Source organism: Anabrus simplex, chromosome 1, assembly GCF_040414725.1.
Source record: "Anabrus simplex isolate iqAnaSimp1 chromosome 1, ASM4041472v1, whole genome shotgun sequence".
Taxonomy (NCBI): Eukaryota; Metazoa; Arthropoda; class Insecta; order Orthoptera; family Tettigoniidae; genus Anabrus; species Anabrus simplex.
Window position 1 is genome coordinate 632,099,112 of NC_090265.1, and position 25,950 is coordinate 632,125,061.

At 38.0% G+C, this 25,950-nt stretch overlaps 2 protein-coding genes across 4 annotated transcripts in view; one reads left to right on the forward strand and one right to left on the reverse strand.

Annotated features, from left to right (window-relative positions):
• The window catches only part of Fadd (fas-associated death domain protein), a 36,818-nt gene extending 16,103 nt beyond the window's left edge, over nt 1-20,715 (reverse strand). The window contains exons 1-2 of one of the 2 annotated variants that reach the window (XM_067135715.2): nt 20,590-20,715; nt 20,315-20,473 (exon numbers count right to left, since the gene is read on the reverse strand). In XM_067135715.2, coding sequence (XP_066991816.1) covers nt 20,315-20,384 — 70 coding nt within the window. In that variant the 5' untranslated portion in view covers nt 20,385-20,473; nt 20,590-20,715. Of the gene's footprint in view, nt 1-20,314 lie in introns of both variants that reach the window. The other variant, XM_067135714.2, reaches the window with a different exon arrangement.
• A 210-nt stretch (nt 20,716-20,925) lies between these two features.
• Nucleotides 20,926-25,950, forward strand: part of LOC136857231 (uncharacterized) — a 277,547-nt gene continuing 272,522 nt past the window's right edge. For both annotated transcript variants that reach the window (XM_067135712.2, XM_067135713.2), the window contains exons 1-2: nt 20,926-21,062; nt 21,197-21,359. The gene's annotated coding sequence lies outside the window, so the exon portion shown is untranslated. The remainder of the gene's footprint in view (nt 21,063-21,196; nt 21,360-25,950) is intronic.

The following is a 25,950-nucleotide window of genomic DNA, read 5'->3' on the forward strand; positions in this document are numbered from 1 at the left end:
GTCGTCACGACAGTGCTTTCAATGACAACAGTCGCTCAATTACAAATCCTGTCGAACCTAACCTAACCCTGCGACAATCAGTGGTTTTCGATGGATCACTACCTAACCGGTCATTATAATTTGTTTTCGGTGGATCACAACCAAACCTGTCCCTATCAGTGGTTTTCGGAAGAATACAGTGGTTTTGTCACAAGCCAATACAGACTCTTGAATCAATGTGTGAAAATGAGAAAGTGTAGAAAACCCTCTTCAGGAATGCCAATCTCGAAGTCCATAGTCTTTTTAGCGTTGTCACACAGCTGAAATTCATTTTAGAGGTAATTGTAAAAAGTCATATATAGGCTCTACAGATACATAGTACATTACCAATTCTATCTCGATTGCTATGAGACGCACACTGCATAGCGGTTTCGCTCTATAGATAAATCATATTATAGTGAAAAAAATTTGTTTAAAAAAAAACATCTGTCTGGCATGAATGTCCAGAAGGAAAATACTTTCATTGGAATTCTTATTTATGTGTTCACCACCCTAGTAGGTTTAAATAAACCTTATAAATACTTTGTAAGACCCATTCTCGAATATGGATCTGCATGTTGGGATGCGTACAGTATGGGTTTAATAAATTCCCTAGAGAAAGTTCAAAGAAGAGCGATGCGTTTCGTAACTGGGAATAGAAGGAATACCATTAATTGGGAAAGTCTTGAATCTAGAAGAACTAGAGCTCACCTGTGTGGTCTTTATAAGAGCTATACGGGAAGGGCTGCTTGGAGTTGTATTAGGAATAGGTTAGAACCTCCCTCATACTTATCGAGAAATTATCATAAGCATAAAATTAGGGCCAGAAACCAGCATACGGATGTTGGCAAGTTTTCCTTCGTCAACAGGACCATAAGGGATTGGAATAAATTACCTGCGGCAGTCTTTGATAGATTCCCTTCTGGTATCAAGTCATTTAAGAAGACCATTTGTGTAAAATGAGAAGTAAAAGTTGTAAATTACGGGCACTGAATTTGTGATTTTTCTGCTTGGTTTCGATTGTGAAACTGGGTGGCTTTTTCTTGTGGTATTCTCTTTCCAGGGAAGTGCTTGCTGTACTCATGTTTTTGTAATTATTGTTGTTCTTGGTTAATTAACAATGTTTTTAACTTTATTTTATTATCACTTGTAATGTTAAGCTAGTAGTAAGCTCAATCTATAGTTTTGTAAGCCATAGTGGCAAGTATTGGAAATAATTAAATTGTGTATGAAACTGTACATGATGCTGGATTTAGAATGACTAGTAGTATTTCTTGTAATATTTTTTTCCATGGAATTCCTTTTTGTACTTGAGTTGTTGGGTAGTATGATTTAACTTTATTATCACTTGTAGTGTTAAGCTAGTAGTAAGTTCAATTTATAGTATTGTAATTTGTAGTGTTAAGTACTGGAAATACTTAAGTTGTATGTGAATATGTATATAATGACACTGGATTTAGAAAGTTAAATTAGTAGTATTTCTTGCTTGTTGTAATGATGTTGTTGTAGGGTAATTACGGTTTAACTTCACTTTATTATCACTTATAATGTTAAGCTAGTAGTAAGGTCAACCTATAATATTGTAAGCCATATTGTTAAGCACTGTAAATACTTAAGTTGTGTGTGAATTTGTATATGATGTTGCTCGATTTAGAATATTAAACTAGCAGTAATTCTTGTTATATTTTCCTTCCATATATCTGCTTCTTGTACTCTTGTTGTTTGTTTGTTTGTTTGTTTGTTTGTTTGTTGTAGTTGGGTAATTATGTTAACTTTATTATCACATTACTGTAAGTGACCGTTGCCACCAGGATATTTCCCATTTGCAATTTATTAATACTTTATTATTATTATTATTATTATTATTATTATTAATAAATAAATAATAAATAAATAAATTAATAAATAATAATAATAATAATAATAATAATAATAATAATAATAATAATAATGAGTGACAGGGGTTTAACGTAATTTGGAAGGAATGTTTTGCATATGATAAATGAGTACCAGGTTAACTATTGGGGGCAAAGGCGGTCATGCGTAGAGCTAACCACTCCACCCCACCCCGCCAAGTGCCAACGTCATGGATAGTGGAAGCCTTCACCTTCCACCCTTCCAATGGCTTTCATGGTTTGTACGGAAATGACTTTGCTTTTTGCTTTTTAAATATTAGTATTCATGTTTATTATGTTTGTTTATTCATACCCCTGCTTTGTAATTCAGTGACCATGGAATGGCTCTAAATGTTGTAAATTATATTTATATTTACTTGTATTTATTTCCTTTTTCCTTATTGCACACGTTTGTTGTTGTTATTTTTTTTTTTTTTGCTATGGGCTTTACGTCGCACCGACACAGATAGGTCTTATGGCGACGATGGGATAGGAAAGGCCTAGGATTTGGAAGGAAGCGGCCGTGGCCTTAATTAAGGTACAGCCCCAGCATTTGCCTGGTGTGAAAATGGGAAACCACGGAAAACCATTTTCAGGGCTGCCGATAGTGGGATTCGAACCTACTATCTCCCGGATGCAAGCTCACAGCCGCGCGCCTCTACGCGCACGGCCAACTCGCCCGGTGTTGTTGTTATTATTATTACTACTACTACATATTGCTTAACATGTAAATAAACTAATATTTAATGCAGTAAATAATGCTTATCTCTTCAGATTCATTTCGTTGCATATTCATTTTGCTATGATAACACGACTTCTTTATGATATAAATAAATATAAAATAAAAGTATTTCTTCCCAAATATATTTGTTATACGTGCACCAATCAGAGAACCAACTAGGGAAGTACCTCTTACTAAGGTGCATAATGTTTTTGCATACATGTATAATTGAAGAATTGAAGATCCATATACAGGTAAGTGTGTCGCCCATGTGGTAGGCCTATTACGCGTCATAGGAAACTGAGTGAACTGGCTGTGCAGTTTGATCACACTGCTGTGAGCTTGGTTTCAGGAGATGGTGATGGATTCGAACCCCACAGTCGGCAGGTCTGAAGTTTTTTTTTTTTTTTTGCCCGTCATTTTCATTTCAGGCTAGTGCTGTGTCTGTACGCTTATTTACATTTTAAATCCTAGCCCTCTTTCCTATCCAATTCTTGCCTCACAACCTGACTTCATGTGATTTAAGCCAATATATATGTAAAAATCTGGTAATGTTGTTTGACTACATGTGATAAATCTCATAATTAGACCGTATTGAAGATAATGTATTAAAGTTAAAAACTTTTTATTACCACCTATTCAATACAAAAATAATGCACTCAATTATTTATAAAATATTCACGAGGTACATTGGTTAATAGGACATGTTTCATTCGTCTTTGCGAACATCATCAGCTATAAATATACAAAGCTTAAGGTTTAAAGGTTAAAAATGTTGTTATGTTAAAAGAATGGTAAAGTTGTGATAAAAGTGGTTGTATAGTATTAAAATTTGACTGTAACATATTATACAGATTAGCATCAAAAATTTTTCATGAAGTACAATGAATATTAATAATCTGAAAAGTAAAAGCAATCATAAAGGTTGTTAAAATAGAAAAGATGTAATAGTAGACATTAAAAAGAACTTCGATGTTTGAAGCGTGGATTAATTGTAGACTTGTTGGGTATAGACTTGAAGTTTGAAATCTGAAAAGAAAGAAAAAAGGGAAGAGTGAAGTAATGTTTTACGAAAATAAAAAGGGGATGGAAATTGTAAAAAGGAGAAAGCTTACCCGTTAGACCGGTGAAAATATTTGCTAGCGATGACAGCGTGAATAGGACAAGGCAGGCCGTTTGTTATTGCCTCTATTGAATTGTGTTGAATTGAGACAGATAGTATTTTAGTGCCTACAATACTGATGGTTTTCCGTGGTTTCCCATTTTCACACCAGGCAAATGCTTGGGCTGTCTGTACCCTATCGCCACGTAACGAAATACCCCAGAAAGTAAATATCGCCGCCCGATGCTCTTCTTTTCTCTTTTTTGTAATGGCTGATCACTGCTGCCAACCTGCCTGGTTACATATTAAAATCACCAGACATAACCATAACAAACTAACCTCAATGTAAACACCGATAATAAATGTTTCCCTACCCTAGTAAATGATAAAAGTTACAATGAAATAAATCAAGATATTCATAATTAAGTCGGTTTCCACGCTCAATGAGAAATTAAGGAAATAAACACCCTTTCTCACTCAAATTAATGTTACATATATCTGTCTTTATTTGATATACAGTAGGCGTACTATAACCATATTCTTGAAAAGAGGGGCGTGTTAAACGATGCAATTTGTTTAATAAGTCTTTGCAGTGTGATTTTCGAAAGTTCCAGACATCCAATGACTTCCCTTTCTTTTGCGCGAACATTTCCTTCTCTCTTCAATACCGGTAACCAGTACGGAGAGAGATTGGGCATATTTTCAGCCTGCAGGCTGGTTATATCTTCACGGTTATCAGGAAACATATAGGAATACTAATGTGCCAAGCTACGTGAACGGAAATTAGGTCAGCTTTCAAGCTCACTGCAGAACTGAATATTAGTTCTACTATCTACTTCTATCGTTTTCACACACACCGAGGTGCCAGTATTTCGTACCGCAAGAGTTCTTTATGTACCAGTAGATATAGACATGAGGCTGGCGTATTTGAGCACTTTCAAATACCGCCGAACTCGAATCCGCCAACCTGAGCTAGTCATACATTCTCTCCTTCACTCGCTTAATTTTAAAAAAATTTTTGTTGCTAGTTGCTTTACGTCGCACCGACACAGATAGGTCTTATGGCGACGATGGGACAGGGAAAGGCTAGGAGTGGTAAGGAAGCGGCCGTGGCCTTAATTAAGGTACAGCCCCAGCATTTGCCTGGTGTGAAAATGGGAAACCACGGAAAACCATTTTCAGGGCTGCCGACAGTGGGGTTCGAACCTACTATCTCCCGAATACTGGCCGCACTTAAGCGACTGCAGCTATCGAGCTCGGTCTCGCTTAAATTAATTTTAAACATTTCCTGCCTTTATTCTGATGTATGCATTACTATAACTGCATTCTTAAAGGAAGGGGGGGAGGGAATATAGATTGTATAATTCATTGCGATTTCTGCAAGTTCAAGGACTTACCACATAAGACATATGTCCTTCCTTTTAATAATAATGCTAACAGCTTTACATCCCACTAAGAACTTTTACGGTTTTCGGCATTTGGCATTTAAAACATATTTTCAGCTTACAAGTTGGTGTATTTCAAGCTTTCAACATTACGGAAACCAATGTACAGGAGCACTATGAGTCAAACAACATTAAAGTTAAAAACTTTTTATTACCACCTATTCAATATAAAAATAATGCACTCAATTATTTATAAAATATTCATGAGGTACATTGGTTAATAGGACACGTTTCATTCGTCTTTGCGAACATCATCACCTATAAATATACAAAGCTTAAGGTCAGGGCCCTGAGTTTATTTAAATGGTTAAAAATGTCGTTATGTTAAAAGAATGGTAAAGTTGTGATAAAAGTGGTTGTATAGTATTAAAATTAGACTGTAACATATTATACAGATTAGCATCAAAAATTTTTCATGAAGTACAATGAATATTAATAATCTGAAAAGTAAAAGCAATCATAAAGGTTGTTAAAATAGAAAAGATGTAATAGTAGACATTAAAAAGAACTTCGATGTTTGAAGCGTGGATTAATTGTAGACTTGTTGGGTATAGACTTGAAGTTTGAAATCTGAAAAGAAAGAAAAAAGGGAAGAGTGAAGTAATGTTTTACGAAAATAAAAAGGGGATGGAAATTGTAAAAAGGAGAAAGCTTACCCGTTAGACCGGTGAAAATATTTGCTAGCGATGACAGCGTGAATAGGACAAGGCAGGCCACTTGTTATTGCCTCTAGTGAATTGTGTTGAATTGAGACAGATAATATTGTAGGCACTAAAATATTTACTTTCTGGGGTATTTCGTTACGTGGCGATAAGGTACAGACAGCCCAAGCATTTGCCTGGTGTGAAAATGGGAAACCACGGAAAACCATCTTCAGGGCTCCCGAGAGTGGGGCTCGAACCCACTCACTATCTCCTGGATGCAAGCTCACAGCTGTGTGCCCTTAAGCGCATGGCCAACTCGCCCGCTTCTATTAGCTTCGCCACTCACCTAACATATCACTTGACAGGTAAAGATTCAAAAGTTGTATGCATAGGCTATATGGATAGATAGTACATTATCGTTAAGACAGATGGCACTGCAAAGTCATTTGTATTTACTGAGAAAGTGTCACTATTGTATGTAACTGAAATGCCAACAACATTACTTTGAGAAACGATAAAAAGTATATGAAACCCAAATCACAAGTTTCATTACCACGACACATTCCTCCTATAAAAATGATCATATTGCTTATCCACCTTCCTTTCAGCCACATACATATCATGACGAATATAAGACCAAGTGTGAGGACTCGGGCATTATAGCATGGTAGTTTGTGGTCCCGCCACTGCCAAGTGATTATATCCAACATATGCTCCAGTAGTATCAGCAAGCCGGGTATATAAAAGTGCGGGAGACATTACTGTGCGAGATATTTCAGTGAATAAGTTGAATTTTCTTTGCCTTCAGTTCCTACACTCAGTTCATTGTATGTTGTGTACTTCAAGCATGTATCTTATGTGGCTTGATTAGTTTAATAGTTCAGCATGCTGTAGTGTTTTGTGCCTGGCTGTAAGTCGGGCTATGGTGGAGTAGTTGATATGCGATTTTTTTTCACAACTGAAGGATAGAAATCAATTTGAAAAATGGAGCAGAGCTATTCCATGGAAGGATACTGAGTTAACGTGTAATAGCAGAATTTGTCATGTTTATTTCTCTGATGGTTTGATAGTAAAATCAGATAATTTTATAGTGAATAGTGGAAAATTGAATATCTCTCATGTGAGATGGAAATTACGTCCAGGAGCATTTTCCCTAATTTGTCAAAATACCTTTCAAGTCCCATGAAACTCCCAACAGGAAAAAGAACCTAGACACCATCAGGAAAAGAAGAAAGAAGATAGAAGTGCAACAGAGAATGGGGAATTAAAAGGCGAGTCTAATGTTGATCGAAATTTGGGTCATTCTAGAGTACTTTCTTATGCCGAAGACAATATTATCGCTCAAAAGGCACCTAAAAAATGCTAATTGAAATTTAATTCGCGCTACATCCAGTCTCAACTCAGCAAAATCGACAATTAATTTGCTGGAGAATGTGGTTAGAAATACAGAGATATTAGAGAGATAAACACCTTAGCAAGAAGGAAAAGATGATAATCGACACCATGCTTCAGAAATGTTAGGTGAAATCTTCTAAGGGAATGAAGTACAACAATTAATTCATTTTAGAGAGTTTATTGTTGAGAATACATCAGTTAAAGACCAATTCTACAACCTGCTGAGCACTACCATCACCAAAGTACCACCAAGAGACAAGCTCTTACTACTTGGCGATTTCAACACCAGAGTTGGTAAAGATCACAAATTATGGGGCAATGTGATGGGAAAACATGGACTTGACATCTGTAATGCCAATGGTCTACTGCTCCTTGGTTTATGTGCTGAACACAAACTCTTCATTACTAATACTTAGTTCCGCCTGCCTAATTGCTACATCATGAAGACAACTGGTATAGATATACAGACATGGGAAGAATGTGCAGTGGTCCGTTCACTGTAGCGGAACACTACATCCACCGCTGTCAACTTGTTTGAAAGGGAACGCTGCAGACATCAAGAGGCTAAGCGACAAGCAAGATAGGTAATTGTCACACTTCTTGTTTTTATTTTCCACCTGATTCAATACATAAAATTTTTATACATTTTATACATAAAAATACATTAAAATTTTATACATTTTATACACAAAATTTTATGTATTGAATCAGGTGGAAAATAAAAACAAGAAGTGTAACAATTAGTATTAAGTTCAATATGGGCAAAAAACATGAAAATAGTTTCACGTAAAGCAAGAAAGCTCCGTCAATTACAACCCCACCCTCCAGCATCCTTTCAGTGTGATCTGTGTGGTTGTATGTTTTATGCCAAGACTGGCCTGTTTAGCCATCGCAAACACATCCATAAACTGAGTTGAACGGACTGAGTTACAGCCGACGATTTTGTTGAGAATAAAATCACCGAAAGGATTCCATCATTGCTGGTGACATAACCTCCTGCCTCTGACCTCAGAAAGTCACTTGAGAAAACTTTGTATAGGGCTTAAGTGCCCTTATGATTTAATACTCATAGCATAAATGCTATTTCAGATTTTCTTAAGGATGAAAAGAGTGATCATTCACGTTATGGTATTATTATTTTTGATTTAGTTAAGCTAAGAGAAGAAATCCAGTTCAATAGTTTTTCCCATAAAGTAAATCGATTAGTTAAACACACACTAGACCTCCAGAAGAACTTGCTTGCAAATCACACACGAGTGTTCATGTTTGCATCTTTTATGCATTATTGGGTGCAACCAGTTGCTGTTTAGGCAAGCAGAAATGCTACGCCAAAAGAAATTCTCACAAAATTTCTAATACAGGTGATTTTGCAGTTAGAAGAGGTTGGAGCGAGGGCGGTTGGCTTTATTTGTGGTGGTAGTCAGACCTGGAAAGACGATGGGTCTAAATGACCAACTGTCAGCTTGGGGTAAGCTCTAAGCCCAGCATATCCTGAGAGATCTTCTTTGAACAGTTCCGCGTAAAAAAATTGAAATTAATGGTTTTGTTGTTATAGTGAAGTTCTACTTTATCATGAAAGTGGTTTCTTATGCATTTCAATACATGCACGAAGTCCGAGAAAGCCCAGATCTTTCTTTTAACACCTGCAGGATTAAGGATGTGAGGTTGTAGAGAACTTGTCTTGCCACTGACTCCCAACGATTTCCATGCCTTCCAATTCCAATTTTTATGATAAATAGCTGAGGATGGCCGCTATATAAGATTGAAACTAGTACTATTTGAAAGTAAAACCGTATTGATTAAGTGGAGAGTAAACTAAAGTTTAAAAAAAAAAAAGCAAGATCGATGTAGTGTCGGTTTTAATTTTTCTATATTTGTAAGAATACGTCTAGGGGTGGGATGGTGGGTCTCTGGCAAGCATAAAGGAAGGATCTCTCCTCTCATATACTTTAGATATTGTTTCATATTTTCTGATTGATTTTCACCTTCTTGAGATTGCAAATGAGCTAGACAATTATTGCATGCACAATATTATGCTTTTGCTTACCAGTCCAGAAGTCAGCTGTCAGATAGCTTCCAGGAGGACTTTGCAGTCTTAGAAGATTTCAGTTCCTTTCTACTTTTTCTTGTTACAAAATAAAATTGACACTTCATAAAATGTAAAACAAGTTTAAGGGTAATATCCACTACATGGTCATCAGCACCTAGGCCTACTGTGTAAACTGTCCGAACACTCAAAAAATATATCGCAATAATAGCAAATATCTTCCATTAAAAGTCTTTGGGGATAAGGTCTTGATGAATGATAAACAGTCAAATGAGCCCATGTAGGGCAATAGTATTATTAACCCTCCAGTACTAACATCCGGGCTCCGAGACCGCCCGCCCAATTATTCTCCTATAACTTTGGTGCACACGTTTCGCTTACGCTTTGCTCATTGGTACCTTCAAATCGGTCAGTTTATTTATAATTGTTGCCGTGAATGTTAAGTGCCTGGCTGAAGTTCTTAGCAAGCATTCCTTTATTTTGGACTCTCAGACCGAAGTTAGTACTCATGCTACTTTCTGCTAGAAATGAAACAAAATGAATCATGAACATGAACAAGAGTACATGCTGAAATTACTACTGGAATCTGAAGAGAATGATGTGGCTCCAGAAGATTTTGTGGAAGAAGATCATCTTGAATGTCGTGAAGAAGATTTGGAGTCGGAACAGGACGTGGAGGAGATACAGGATGAGCAAGATATTGATAATGGGACTTCTACACAACAAAAACGGCAACGTAATGTTCCGCACTTCATTGGAAAAGACTGTGTCACAAAATGGAAAATGCATATTCCTCCTAAAAATGTAAGAACTCGCTCAGTGAATCTCGTAACTCATTTGCCTGGAGTGAAGGGACCGGCAAGAAATTTCACTTCTATTGTAGATATATGGAACTGCTATTTTGATGCTAGAATTCTATACATTCTGGTCGATTGTTAAAAATCTCTCTATAACTCATGAACCTTATGAACAAGAATATCGAACTGCAAGACCTACTGACTTAGTGGAAATGAAGGCTTTGTTAGGTCTCTTGTACCTTTCTGGTGTATGTAAGATAAACCATTTGAACGCAACGGACTTATGGAAAACTAACGGTACATCGATTGAGATGTTTCGGCTCACTATGTCACTGGAGAGGTTTAGATTTCTGCTGAGGCATATTAGATTTGACAACAAAGAAATGAGATTGCACCGACAAGAAACAGATAAGTTGGCTGCAATTCGGGATGTATTTGACATTTTTGTGGCAAATTGTCAAGCTAACTACACCCCATCTAAATATACGACTGTTGACGAAAAACTTGAGGCTTTCAAAGGAAGATGTGGCTTCCGCCAGTACATACGAAGCAAACCCAATAAATATGGGATTAAAATCTATGCGTTAGTATGTGCTAAAATGTTTTATACGTCAAACCTTGAGGTATACGTTGGTAAACAGCCCAATGGCCCATATTCTGTTGATAACAGTGCAAAAGCAGTAGTTGAAAGATTAGTGAAACCTACTGTGAATACAGGTAGGAATGTGACCACGGACAATTGGTTCACCAGCATAGAATTATTTGAAAGTTTGTTGAAAAACCATAAATTGACTTTACTTGGTACTATAAGAAAAACAAAAGGCAGTTACCCCGTGAATTTCTGGAAGGCAAAAATAGACCCGTCGGCTCCAGAATGTTTGGGTTCCAGGAGAATTCCACCCTAGTATCATACATTCCCAGAAAAGGAAAAAATGTGCTGCTTTTATCCACAATGCATCGTGATGACAAAATTGACCCCAACACCGATAAACCTGAAATGATTATGTTGTATAATGACACGAAAGGGGGTGTTGATGTGGTTGATAAGCTTAGTGCAGGGTATAACTGTGCCAGACAAACTTGCCGGTGGCCTATGGTAATCTTTTACAGTTTGATGAACATTGCTGCTATAAATGCTTTTGTGATAATGAACAGCAACAATCCTAAAGCTAATATGATGCGGGGCCGATGACCTTCGATGTTAGGCCCCTTAAAACAACAAGCATCATCATCAATATGATGCAAAGAATTTTCTTAGAACACTGGCATTCGATCTAATTGGAGATCATTTAAAAAGAAGATCCACAGTCAAGCAAGTTCCAAGACTGACTCGAATGAGAATTCAAGAGATCTGTAACATTCCAGCTGAGAACATGCCGGTGACTATACAGGAAGAAAAAGCGCATGGTCGGTGTGCATACTATGACACAAAGAAAGTTCGTAAAACAAAATACAAGTGCTATTTGTGTGGGAAGTTCATGTGCTTGGAGCACATTGTGGTTGTTAATCCAACTTGTTCTGAAAAGAAGGAATGAACATGGTGATTGTATGCGATGAATTGTTCATTGCATCTTTGTAAGAATTGTCACTATCCAAGTTTTCTAGTTAATCATTAGGAGTGTTTATTTCTGTGTGTGTGTCTCCTGACAATGGTGAATTTATTTCTTTTTCCTCTTTATTGTTAACAGTAACAATACAAGGCTTAATAATCAATTTTTGTAGTGTAGTTTCTCTTTAATAAATGATTTACTTGCTTTAAAACATAAGAAATATGGATGTTTATAACTTCGGACTCACAGACCGATGTTAGCACTGACGCTATGATTTGTCATGTTAGTACTGGAGAGTTACATACAATTGTAACTATTGTGCTACAGTTGTAAACTGTAACTATTGTGCTACAGTATAGTTTCTACTAGACAGAGCCATCACATTGTGTCACATCATTTTAACTCAGAGTATATTTTTGTGCTTTTCGAATGGTGCTTATTTAATAAGTGGCTGAAGATGTCCCAGAGGAAGGAACAAAACATGTCCCACTATTTTAATTGTATGTTAACAAGCAAATACATGACTTACAGAATTTCTCTCAAATATCTGAAAAATATACTTAAGTGGAATGTTCTGTGCTGTCAGTGGAGAGATAGATGGCTTGGACTTTAGTAAATGAATAAGCTTGAATGGAGTTTTTAAAAGAAGGAAAGATCATAATATGAAGATAAAGCAGGAATTAAAGATGATAAATTGGGGATACTCATATACATGAAGAGAGTTAGGGATTGGAATAATTTACCGAGGGAGATGTTTGATTAATTTCAAACTTCTTTCATATTATTTAAGAAAAGAAGTAGGTAAACAAATGATAGGGAATCTGTCACGTGGGCAACAGCCCTAAACACAGATAACTGATGTGGAGTCCCTAATAAATGTGAAGCCCAGTCCATTGTAATAGACAAATCTCAATTCATATTGCATACAGGAAGTGCCAACTGAGTTTGTATGCATTCGTCCTTGATCCCTGCAGAAACGGCTTACTCCATGTTCTATCAGCCTACAAGTCCTGAAAATGCATAGAAAAAGTACAGGTATATGTCTCAATTTGTAAGACCCTGATTTTGAGGGACATCGACATAAATAACTGACTTATAAAAAAAAAAAAGTTAAATAGTTGCAAAAAAAGAAGCCTTTCCGCTTAGCGAAAAAATGTTGATCTAGTATCGACACTCATACTTACATACGTTCTAAGATCTACATACATCTTTGGGAACCGGCTTCCTTAATGTAGGAGGAACATCATCTGATGGTATTAACATTCCTGTTTTCATTTTCATTATTATCTAACTCCAAATTCACTACGATTATGGAGAAACATATTCATGATTACTTGTAGAATATTCATTCAGTTACTGATGCAATTCATTTTACGGTTTGTCTCATCTTGCCAGCTGTATTATGAAGAGTGAAAGACTATGTACAGTACGCAAAACTTTTAGTGATACTTCGGCTCCCTAGTGCTGAATCGGTAGACCTTGGTTATCTTTGAGATTCGTATTGGCAACCTCTGACACAAAAAATATTAATTGATTATGCATCGCCGTGAAACGTCTGGTTGTATGATTGCAACAATTTAAATACTGTTGTTATTTAAACAGCAAACTCAAAATATAGGTTAAGCTTGAACGTGAGTGAGGAAAATCAAAGTACATCACATGAACAACCTAGAACTCCTACACGGAAACGGCGGTTTAGAAAATTAATATTGATCTATTATACTATCGATTCAATACAGATTTCATTTCCATTCATTAGGCAGTATTACCGGAACCGGGATAGCTACCTCCTTACTCCTCACCCCTGTAAAGCGAAGTATGACTAAAAGTTTCGTGGACTATATTAAAACCTTTGTTAAAAGGAGGTCAGTTTAAACCTTAGAAATAATTCTCAGCCACAGTGTTATCTAATAGCAAGGTGCCAACCTGGAGTGGTAATATTTCAATACAAATTGTCAAGCCAGAATTTTCCTTTCACATCCAGCAAGACAAGGTCGTCCCAAAGAGGTGAGAGTGTGATTTACAACCGCATTTGGGGAGGAAGTGTCAATGATTCCAAGAATTGGGGCATCTCAGCTATAAATTTAGTAAAATATATGTTTAAAAAAACAACAATGGCAATAATTTGTCTACTTAGCCACATAAACTCGCCAAGTCTTTTAGGCCTAAAAACTCGCTCAGCTTCGTACAAGAGAAAATGTTTTCTGCTGTTGGATAGAATTATGCCTATAGTTCTGGCCATTTACACAAAAGGTAGAGATACGTACCCCTAATCTTAAAGTATGTTGTTTGAAGACTTAACATCAATAAATAGTTTTTGTGTGATTTAATCGCAACTGAACACTGTCCTTTTAATCACACATTTCTCCCAAGCTTTTTGGGCTTTCTTTCTACTGGACAGTAGCATCATACTCTGAGAATGTTGACATGTAAGAATTTTAAACCATATCAATATCCACACAGTTTTAAAAGTCTCCTGTTTACTTTGATGACTACAGTGGAGTGAGCTTTTTGGCAAACAGCTAAGATTTCAACATGCTCTGCTTACTACAGTAATTCTCTCGCAGACAGTGGCACTCCTGCTACCTCTAGATTATTATTTACTATGGTCTCAGTGACACATGCGAATAGGCCAGCGTGCAATTCATACAGAACCTTATGGGCGACTCTTATCTCCCGTATGCAGTTATCAGACTGTGCTTCATAAATAAGCTTCTGATAAGTTCACCTGCATACACCCCAGCGTCAGTGGGTAGGGTCTGACACATCCCACTCTGAAGAGTCTAGTGTCAGACCTAAGACGAAACGCTGGTTAATAGAGCAAACGCCGGAAAAGCCATCCATCTAATTTTTTATCTGATTTTTGATATGCTCCATTGGTGGAAAATAATCTAATTCCCTCCATGGGAACTTAGAATTTCCATTTGGAATTGCTACGCGGGCATTATTTCCATTGTGGAGTTTTATCTCCCGTATGCAGTTATCAGACTGTGCTTCATAAATAAGCTTCTGATAAGTTCACCTGCATACACCCCAGCGTCAGTGGGTAGGGTCTGACACATCCCACTCTGAAGAGTCTAGTGTCAGACCTAAGACGAAACGCTGGTTAATAGAGCAAACGCCGGAAAAGCCATCCATCTAATTTTTTATCTGATTTTTGATATGCTCCATTGGTGGAAAATAATCTAATTCCCTCCATGGGAACTTAGAATTTCCATCTTAGCCACCTATCGGAAAAAAAGCTGTAGATAAGCGTGCTCTCCTAATGTTCTGTCGTTCACAGATCTAAATAAGGTTGCCAGGTCACCAGTATCTGAACGGGTATCGATCTTTGGCTCGATAACGACACACTGTATGGAGGATGGGATCGCTCATCGCTGTATATTATATCTTTCATTCTGATGGTTCTGCAGTTCTGCAGGTCGTATTATGAAGCCGCACCTGCCTTCCACCCTTCCAAAGGTCTTCATGACTTGTATGGAGACTACTTTACTTTGCTTTTTTTGCTGCTACAGCCTTATTTAAATTCTTCTGTCTTCTTGGCCAGTGTTACTATGATGTCAATGGCAATTCAGAACAAATTTTTTTTTGGGATATAAACAGACTGCAACCTGTGTATATTCAGAAAATCTATGCTGAAGGGTTATCATCACAACTTAATGAACATAGTATACCAAAGTACTGTTATAGCGGATCCTATTAAATTTTGCTGCGAGCACATATCCATGAATACTTGGACACATTATGGTGCTCTCAATTGTTACTTTTAGGAATTCAAGAATTCTTTCTGAAGCAAAAGTATTCTTGTTCCTACTGAGGTTATTTCTTCATTTAATTAAGATTTGATGCCCTACTAAATCTTTATAAATAGCCCCTGCTGGTATAGAAGTATTTAATACATCAATTAGTTAATTTAATTCCCAAGTGAAAGTTTCTGTCAGTTCACTATCTACAAATCCATTTGAGTTTATCTAAGAAACTTCATACCATTTTCAACAGAATTACTAAATAAATCAGTATTCTCTCTAGGACCTTTTTAAAGGGCGCACTGTCCTGCTGTCTTTTACAGACCGCTCGGCTAACATAACCTAGATATCTGCAAGTTACATAATATTAATATATATATATTAGAGTCCTTTAGTCCTCCAAATTAAAATGTAAATACTTTAAATCTATTTATTTAAATGATAAATCTTCATTATTGTCAGTATAATTGCATCAATTAGGCCTAGGTATATCAGAGTTTAAATGTTTAGCTTTACTATCAAGTAGTGTCATGCGCGAGGGTTGTCTGGATTAGTGCTGAATCCCGTGTGAGCACTTCATTCGGCAGGATATCACAAACCCGTATGGTATTCCACAGCAACATTTAAAGTTAAAAACTTCATAATTGTTCCATACTGAACTGAGAATCACAATAGTAAAAAGAAAGTATAGAGGTTCCACCTTTTCAATATCTGCATCGAACTGAGGAACTTAAGTCCTACACTATATCGTAGGACTTCATGTATGTCGCTTTCCACTCTTCGACGTGCTGATAAAACAAATGCCTATAGGACCTTGCTTAGCAACAACTGTAGACTACACAAGCTGCATCTCTCAAGATCAATCTTTGAACGAGTCATCCCTCAAGATTTTATGTTGGATCAAGCTTTCCAACTCCTTATTTACCATCAATTCAACATCCTTTTACATGATTACAGCACAGCAGGAATATACAAGACTGTCATGTTACAAATAAACATCAACTGAATTTACTTCTATAAAAAGTATTGATATTTCTACATACACCATTTTGACTGTCAATAACGTCTTATATTTTGTTATGTGTGTTTATAATTGTTTATGATTTAGTCCTTTTGCGTTGTTCTCTTAATCGGCTGATGATGACACTTTAAATGTGTCAAAACCGGTCCCAAAGTTAAGATGTTGTAACTTAATATTGGTACAAGTTAATAACAGTGTACTGATATTAGGTGGAACCTCTATACTTTCTTTTTAGTATTGTGACTCCACAGTAACCGCGTGGCATGAACGAGCAGCAAAACACTAGAAGTTCAAAATACACTATTATGTCTTTTTCGTGATAATAACACTAAAATAGTTCAATTTTGCAGTTGGTTTTCCTGTCTGATATTACTGTTAATGCCCTCAAGGGAATAAATTGAAATTTTATACGAAGCCCCGCGCGGCTACTCATTCCCGCCATGTGGCTGACGAAAATTTCTGGGGAGAACACTGTAAATGAAAAGTAAGTCTCACGTTCATGCGCTGAAATTAAGTAGACGTCTGTATGTGCAGATGTTAGTTTGTGGCAAACTTTCCAACCTGCAAATTTATGGCAGTTATCCATTTCAAGAACCTGTTGCAACGCCGTTATTATAACAGACTTTCCCTTTGTCCTGGAAATTATACTGATGCATTTAATTCAGGCATGTCAAAGTCATGAGCTGACTGACAGCTCTGCGTGCATGAGCGCTAGCCCTGAACATTATCAGACAGTATAAACCTGGAGGGGTGTACATTACACGTTCATAACTATGGTATTCCGCGCAACACATGTATATATTCTTCCATATAAGGGCATATAATAAAATGTGTTCAACGCACGGTTTAAAAAAAAAAAAAAATACAGAATGTGCGAAACACCATGTTTTATATATAAGTAATAATAATAACAACGTAATCAAAGCAGGTCTGTCTGCCTATTAGGTCATTAGCCCAGAGGCTGGTTGGATCCTCAAATAGCACCACCAAAGGTTATGCGGTTATAAGGAAACAGCAAAAACCAATGGCAGCACCAAAATGAGGCGTACTAGGCAAGACGAGGAGTGAGGTAGTTTGCCATTGCTTTCCTCAGTGGGTCAGAAAGTGCTATTGCAGCACGACTGACCCTATGAGCAACACCTTTCATAACACTCAGATGCACTAGTCGTGCTCTGAATGTCATTACTCAGCACCACCCATACCCCCAGCAGCTTCCATATTGTCACAGCCATGGATGAGACTGGGACTTCGGTGGATGCTACACTTTACTCTGGCCTGTGCTAAGAGATGGATACAAAAGTACTGTATCCATCAAGAAATGGCAGCAGGCAACAAAGCAGGTATACTAGGAAAATAAATAATTACTATACAGGTTGCCGTAAACAATGAAGTACCGGTATAAAATAAAGGGCATTTCTTTTTTAGAGGCTCAACTCTCCTATGAACAATTATGAAGCAGAATAATGCCAAATATTATACCGCTTCTTTATCACCTCTGTAGCAAAACGTCATGTTTTTATACACTTAAACCCACAGTCTATGTACTGGAATATTTCAACCATTGTATGTAGACCATAACAGTAATTGGAGTTTGTCATAGACAGGCATGCACAGCCCTGAGTCAGCAATATGGGGGACGTACGAGCCTACTGAGGGGAAGAGACTTGTGTCCACGTGTACAGGTATTTCTAGCACGGGCACTGTGCTTACGGCTGGCAATGTTTGACACTCGTGATTTAATTATATGTAAAAGATCTGCAAAGGCCCAAAGTCTCTAGATACAAATCCTCAGCCTGTTTCCAGTGCTTCGACTGGGTCAATAATGGAATGGACGAAGCCTCATCTAGCAGAGAGGACAGAAATTGTGCCGGCTGCCGAAACCTGTTGCACTCATTTAGGGCAATGATTAAGGACTGACAGGTGAAATGAAATGATACTGGAGGGTGTTACTGGAATGAAAGATGACACAGAAAATTGGAGTATCCACAGAAAAACCTGTCCTGCCTCTGCTTTATCCAGCACAAATCTCACATGGAGTGACCGGGATTTGAACCACGGTACAGAGGCTCCCCCAAAATCTCTTACTTTCATCAAAAGGCTTAGAAATAGAGGATATGGCTTTTCCTTCTTTCTAATTTATTCCTAAATATTTTAAACACTTTTTTATTAGACCGACTTCCGTATAGAGTGAAACTAATCATTCTGCCATCAATATGCTACAAATTTATGACAAAATATCACCAGGTGTGGAATTTTGGCAGGTATAAACAATAACTGGTTGAACCCAATTATGCAGTAGGGGCACAAACATGACCACAAACGTATGGTGTGAGAGTTTATTTTACCCGTGTTGAATGTGTTCTCCGAATCACACACTCTTCACTTCCACTTAACAGGACAACACTACTGAAACTGAACCATAAATATACAATTACAGATACCAACCCTCAAAGAGAAATTGTGCTGTCTCTAGTAGACGAGCCACTGCAGTCCCTATACTAGCCAACAATAAACAACTTACAAGCTCACATTTCTGTTTCTACTCGCAATGCTAAGTATACAAGCAGACTGGTTAAACTGCACACCTTTACCAAACAGACAAATATAGCAAGCATATCTGACACACTCAGTGGCGTATGCTGGGATCAAGACGTGGGCTACCACTAGACTTAGGTTATCCCTTTTCAATGGTTGGTTTAGTGAACGTCAAGCCTTCAACGTTTTGAGCTGCAGCCAATAGCCTAAGGAGAAGCTTGCTGTGTTGTCAAGGCTGCTTCACAAGCTACTGCCCTGGCCTCTGCTACTGCAAATGCTCAACCCCTGATCAGTGGAGATGGTGGCCAAAGGTTTAGCAAATTAAAGTCCGGCTTTGTGGCTTAATGGATAGAATGCTTGCCTTTGGTCCGATGGTCCTGGTTCAATTTTCAGAATCAACCCCCTTCATACTGTTAATTCCCTAGCTTGAGGACTGGGTGTTTATGATGTCTTCGCCATTCATTTTATCCTTATTAGGTCACCATGAAGCCTATAGAGATGCCATGCACCATTATTATTACCGTATTAAATGAAAATATTTAATTTTACAGCGGTCATACCCATCGTTCACTGGTTAATTAGCTTCCTCGGGAGATCAGTGGTGGTGCCCGGCCCATGATCACAGGTTCGATTCTAACCAACAAGAGAGAATACTAAACATGAAATGCATTTCATTTTAGCAGATCTACCAATAAAAAGAAAACTATATTACTCCTATAACAACAGCCCTGCAGTGTCTTCCTACAAGGATGTAGAATTAAACGGGAATGAAATACCAGCATTCTGTTGTCTATATAATTCAGTCAGAAGTATGAGGTGAGGAAGTACACACGATGAGTAACACATGGTTGATAGATAGCAGTGGCGATCTGATGGATCGAAGCCTAGCATAGCTAACCCCCGTTCCTATCCGATACACAGCAGCAAGCCGCGTGGGGCGAGTCGAGGGGAGAGGGATGAAAGTCTGGGCTGCAATGTCACTCTCCAATGCCTTGCTCCCAGAAATACATGCAATGTTTTTTCTCACTGCTTTCAAGTTTTGTAAATGGAGCAATGTGTCAGATGCTTATATTACAATGTGCTTTAGATTTCCATCATTCTCAATTGAGGTGCGGGCTTCACTGATACCCTTGGTAGCCCTCAGTATACGCCACTGGACACACTGTTCAAAAATTACTGGCATATAGTAGAATGTGTGATAGTCAACAAACCAATTCCCATGAGGTAGCGGAACAATGTAACTCATTCAACAATAAGTGACTGCATTGAGGAAAAAATTAAAATAGTCAGTAATTACCACAGAATAAAAAGACCACCAAAATATTCGTATCCAATACGGTACCGATTCTGAATACACGACAAAAGTTCTTCTTTTCTAACATAACCTCCAAGACTTACCATAATAGTTATTGTTTGGTGTAAATGGCACAGATCTCGATGGCTCTTCGTCGAAGCGTGCCAAGATCATATCCCTTTCAGATGTAGAAGGTAAACGCTCAACAATCCTCTTCAGTGGTGTGTAATTGTTGGTATCAACGTATGCTCTTTTTTCAAGAACTGAAATCAAATCACTGCAGCTGTGAATAAGACTACTCCTTCGTTTGGAATTAATTACTATGTCAAACTCTTCTATTAAAGATTGCAGGACACTCGGTGATATGTTCACTCCTAACCTTTCAATATCAGTTTTCAACTGGGAAAAATTACAACCTTGAACAGGCATGCTGAACAACACACTGCACTAGAGCACCAAAACAGCCTTCCGAAAACCACTAGTCACTTCAGTAAACCTAACTCTGGGAAGCCCCTCCTTTTCACCATAGCTGCAACTTTCCAGTTAATAGTGTAATCCCACAACCTGTCATTCTCTTTGCTAGTATCTAGTTTATAATCCATGTTTTTTTTTTTTTTTTTTTTTTTTTTTGCGAACAGCTGTTCACGGCATCACAGAATACAGAAACGACAGTTCGTATGACTTCTACACCCACATTTTTTATTCCGATAAAAACAAGTATTTCAAGACACTTCCGAGACTGCACGAGGTTCGGCTGCTGGTATAGGTCGAATCAAAGGGGTCGAATTGTCAGCACTATCCTGGTTGGTGGAGAAAATATCTTGGGACTTCCCCGGTTGCACGATATTTAAGGTGAATTGCATCAGATTAATTAATTTTGCCTCGAATTTCCGAGTTTGGTTGTTAATATGACATTCTTTATTATGTTCATCTGATCATGAAGTATCTTATCTAGTAATACGATCGTTGTGATTATTTTTTGCCAGCGCGTGGCCATGCAACTGTACTGAGGGATTTCCCCACTGTGTGAGACGTGTTCATTTCCTTCGGTTCAGAATCTGATTAACAGCACCTCTTTGAACAGCACTAGCAGGCATAGCTGGCACTTGGAGGAAGAGAAATATTCAAACTGCTAATCTGGAATGTGACGTGAGTTGATCTGCTACATACGTTAAGGCATTTTTTCTTTGTGATGGGTACAAAATAAATTGTGTGATATGTAGGTATTAACCGTATTGCTGTTATTGAAAGTGTTATCCGTGTGTGCAACATGAAAACGAGGAACTATCTCCTCGTGATCATGATCGGGGCCGTTGTTGGTGTTATGCCACATTAATTAGGTTTCAGTTGTCAATTCAAGAAACATTGGGTGTCACATTACTTAGGTTAATGGATTGCCATGTAGGCGTTCTGTTTTTAATATTTTATCGTGGAGATGTCCGTATCTTTGCTTGAAATGCTTTTGAAAAGTAGACCTGTTGTAAGGGTTCATCTTATGTGTCTTGTTTAGTAAATCACGATTTTTTATTGATGTTTATTTTCCGTCAGGAATGTAGGCCCCTCAGGATCTAATTCTGAAGATCTTTTTGTGCAGTGTCCGTTATCGTTACGTATCATAACCGTTTGTGAACTATACTGATAACCCGGCCTTCTTTGGTAGAATTCAGTTCTTATTGATACCGGTACTGTAAGTAGTCTACATCTACCTTTCGCATAACAATAGAGATCATAATTCACACAACGAGCTTCGGATTCTTATATAGATGCCATTTTGTACTTATGCCATAAAACCGTAGTCTAACATACGGTAAGTACTTCGTCATAAAATTGTTCACGGGTATCACGCTCCAACCTATACGGTAGCCTACAGAGCCTTTGGCTCACTGTGCTTTAATTCTAGGATTTGGCGTCTCGTTTAAACGGATCCCTTTCCATGTGTGTGACAAACATGGGGTCCCAACTGAGTGGAGTATTTGCTGTCCAACCTCCTTGGTTAACCTTGGTTCTCTACCTAGTTCATGGTAGCTTATAATTTGGTCCTCGAAGCATAGGGAGTCTTTTCATTCTTTTCATGATCCTTCTCATTTTTTTGGGTTGATACCTCTCTTTTTGAGGGGTAGAAACTTAAACTTCCTCTCCCCTGGTAAGTACCATTGGTTTTTTAATTAAAATTACAATCACCACCCTTTTTTTTTTTTTTTTTTTTTTTTTGAAATTGTCATGGGGGGATATCTTGGTGGTAAGGACCCATCGTGTCGTATCAAAGCTATTATTCCATGCGAGTTCTGTTGCGATATCAGTTGGTGCCATCTTGTGTAGGCCTAAGGGGACAAAATTTAGATCATGAATGTTATTATTTCTACCAGTCATGTTACCATTGTTTTACACTTTTTGGTGATGCTTTTGTGTTCAGCGAAGTGCCTGTTAGTACTAACCTGATGTAGGTACAGTTGTGTCCAAAAGAGTACCTCTGAATCCTAACCTGACATACAGTAATCACTGTTGATATATGGTAGTTAAAGAGAAATATATTTACCAGTTTGATTTTTTGGAAATCTCTCAGAATTGTTTTCTCTTTATTAATCTGCCAGTGCACGGGCATTTTTTTCTTTTTTTCTAGAGACATAAGTAGTTGGTTCCTTATGGTTTTCACATCCTGCCTGTCTAAACATGTTATTCGGAGATAATTCTGATAATCTTCTGCTTCGGTATATTGTATTTTCCTCAAGCAACTTCATATGAGAATGCTATTCTCTTTTCCTAAGCCAGTCTTTAACCTATTGTTTATGCTTGACACTGCATTTTGCCAGGCCGAGTGGCTCAAGACAGTTGAGCCGCTGGCCTTCTGACCCCAACTTGGCAGGTTCAATCCTGGTTCAGTCCGGTGGTATTTGAAGGTGCTCAAATACGTCAGCCTCGTGTCGGTAGATTTACTGGCGTGTGAAAGAACTCCTGCAGGACTAAATTCCATTACCTCGGCATCTCCAAAAACCGTAAAAGTAGTTAGTGGGATGTAAAGCAAATAACATTGTTATCAACACTGCATTTCATGCAGAGTGCTAATATGATAACTACACATGTCCATTTTGATAGTAGGGGCCGATGACCTTCGACGTTAGGCCCCTTAAAATAACAAGCATCATCATTTTGATAGAATACCGCAATTGCATCTTATAAATCTCATTCCGTATTGACAGTTATTGACTTTTTATTTGTAAAGTGAGTTACTGCAGTGGTAAGCAAGTGCACTAGTACGGACCAAAATATTGACAGTAGTAATGGTCGTGTAATGTCGCTACAAAATTGATTAACATTCAACAACAACAACATGTATGTTAACTGGTGACACCATCAACATGTTAACTGTTAAATGTTAAATACTGTTTCATTTAACATTGTGTCCACACTATAAACACGTTGAACTAGACTTCGCTGGTCTGAGTGGCTCAGACAGTCGCGCTGGCCTTCTGACCCCAACTTGGCAAGTTCAATCCTGGCTCAGTCCGGTGGTAATTGAAAGTGCTCACATAGGCCTACGTCTGCCTCGTGTCGGTGGATTTCCTGACATGTAAAAGAACTCCTGCGGCACAAAATTCCAGCACCTCGGTGTTTCTGAAAACCATAATAGTAGTTAGTGGCACGTAAAGCAAATAATATTATTAAACTTGACTTCCTTTGTTTATATACAGGCAGTGGATCAGCGGTAGAGTGTCGGCCTCCGGATCCCAAGATAGCGGGTTCAAACCCGGCAGAGGTAGTCGGATTTTTGAAGGGCGGAAAAAAGTCCATTCGACACTCCATGTCGTACGATGTCGGCATGTGAAAGATCTCTGGTGACACATTTGGTGTTTACCCGACAAAATTAATTAAATCTCAGCCATAGACGCCCAAGAGAGTTTCGGTTTACTCGGTCTGCCATCTAGTGGGGGCCTAGAGTAAAACGGAACGTCGAAATTGACGAGCAGACAGCCAGATGGCGTCAAATTGAAATGTCTGCACACGGTAGCTGAGGCCATACGATTATTATTTATTATTATTTATCATATCAGTTTGTGGTAATACATTCAGATAGTGCCTTGTATGAATTCAGATGAAGAGGATTTGGCCTTTGTTATTGCCACTGTTGCTTCTTACAAGATCTTGAGGAGGAAGGAAAGGAGAATGTGGGTATGACAATATCTCAATACAAGCCACAATGTGGATGCCATTCTGAATGAACTAAAAGTGGAAGACAGGTTTGGATTTCATTTTTTTCTGGGAATGTGTGAGCATTATTTTAATGTAGTTTTGGGAAAAAATACTTCCTACGATAAGAAAGGAGGACATACAGTTACGAGCAGCTATTCCACCTCACCTGCGTCTTGGGATAATCCTGCGTTTCCGCACAGTATAAACTTCGTCCACGTGGCACTTAAACCTTTTGCAGTTCTCGACTGTACTGGGAGCGGAAGGAGGCTAGTTTTTTTCAATGCACTCACGGGAGCAATTATAGATAATTTTGAGTTCCTGGAAACTGTCGGCTTTCCTCGCTTTAATCTCGGTATTCCTTCGATGAGACATCCCTCAAAGAAGGCCTTCCTATTATATCATTAATTAAGTTGAGAGTGGTTTTGCTCCACTCCATTTCTGACCATGAATTTGAGTATAGTGCAGAGAGAATGACACATGTGCGCGTACTGTATTCGTAGCTTGTAACTATAATCCTAATATTTCACGAGAAGCACGTCGTTTAAGCAATCATTTGGCATGGAAACAGCACGGAAAGTTGCCGAAGCTGTGCCGACATATCACGAACAATGAATTGACTTGACAAGTTTTCCATTTGGAGCGGAAAACACGCCAACATGTTAAAAGTGTTAACCTCAACAATCTGAGTTAACATGCAAAGTCTATTTGAAGATACAATGACAACATACATGTCAATTCTAACATTTTCAATTTAACATGTTGGTGTTAAATGTTATTCAGTGGAGAGAGGCCTTTACATTTATTCTGGCAGCATTTCATATAGCTCGATAAACTTTTGCAATGCCCTACTTGGCCTCGGTGAGAAACACATTTGTCGTCCATCGCTGCTCCGTTAATACTGACTGAATTAATGACGAGCACACTCACGCGGTCAGTATAACTGTCACTATCCCCACCACTCTACAGTACTGACGCTCACAGATCAGGAAATCCTGATCTGCTTCAGTACTGGCCTTCATTCCATCATTCCAGTTCACACGCGATCAGTATTACTGTCAATATTTCTCAGTACTGACAGTTTTATTGACCGTGTAGGGTCTGTTTTATATTTTCAAGCTGTGTTCATAAATAGCATTTTATGTTCTTTTTAACGAATCTGGAGTGAAGGAAGAAGAGCATGAAAATATTGGGTATAAAAGAGATGTGCGTAATGCCAAGACAGAAAGATCCCCTACTCGTGCTGCCAGTGCAGAAAAATAACTCTGGAGCACGCTGTATTTCTGCAGCATCCTTGAATATGACATGTAAATGTTCTGTTGGATTGAACGGATAGTTAGGATCAGATTGTTCAGTTTTCAGACATTTTGAGTATAACCATTTTGAGTTTTGTATTAAGTGTATTTTGTATTAAGTGTATTAAGTGTAATATTAAAGGAGGCAAACAAGGAAAGAGCTAGAACTGGCCTACAGACTGACACAGAACAGGTACAATAAACGGGCAATATCCTACAAAGCCAGAATTAAACGCTGCAACGCTGTTGTAAAACCAGAG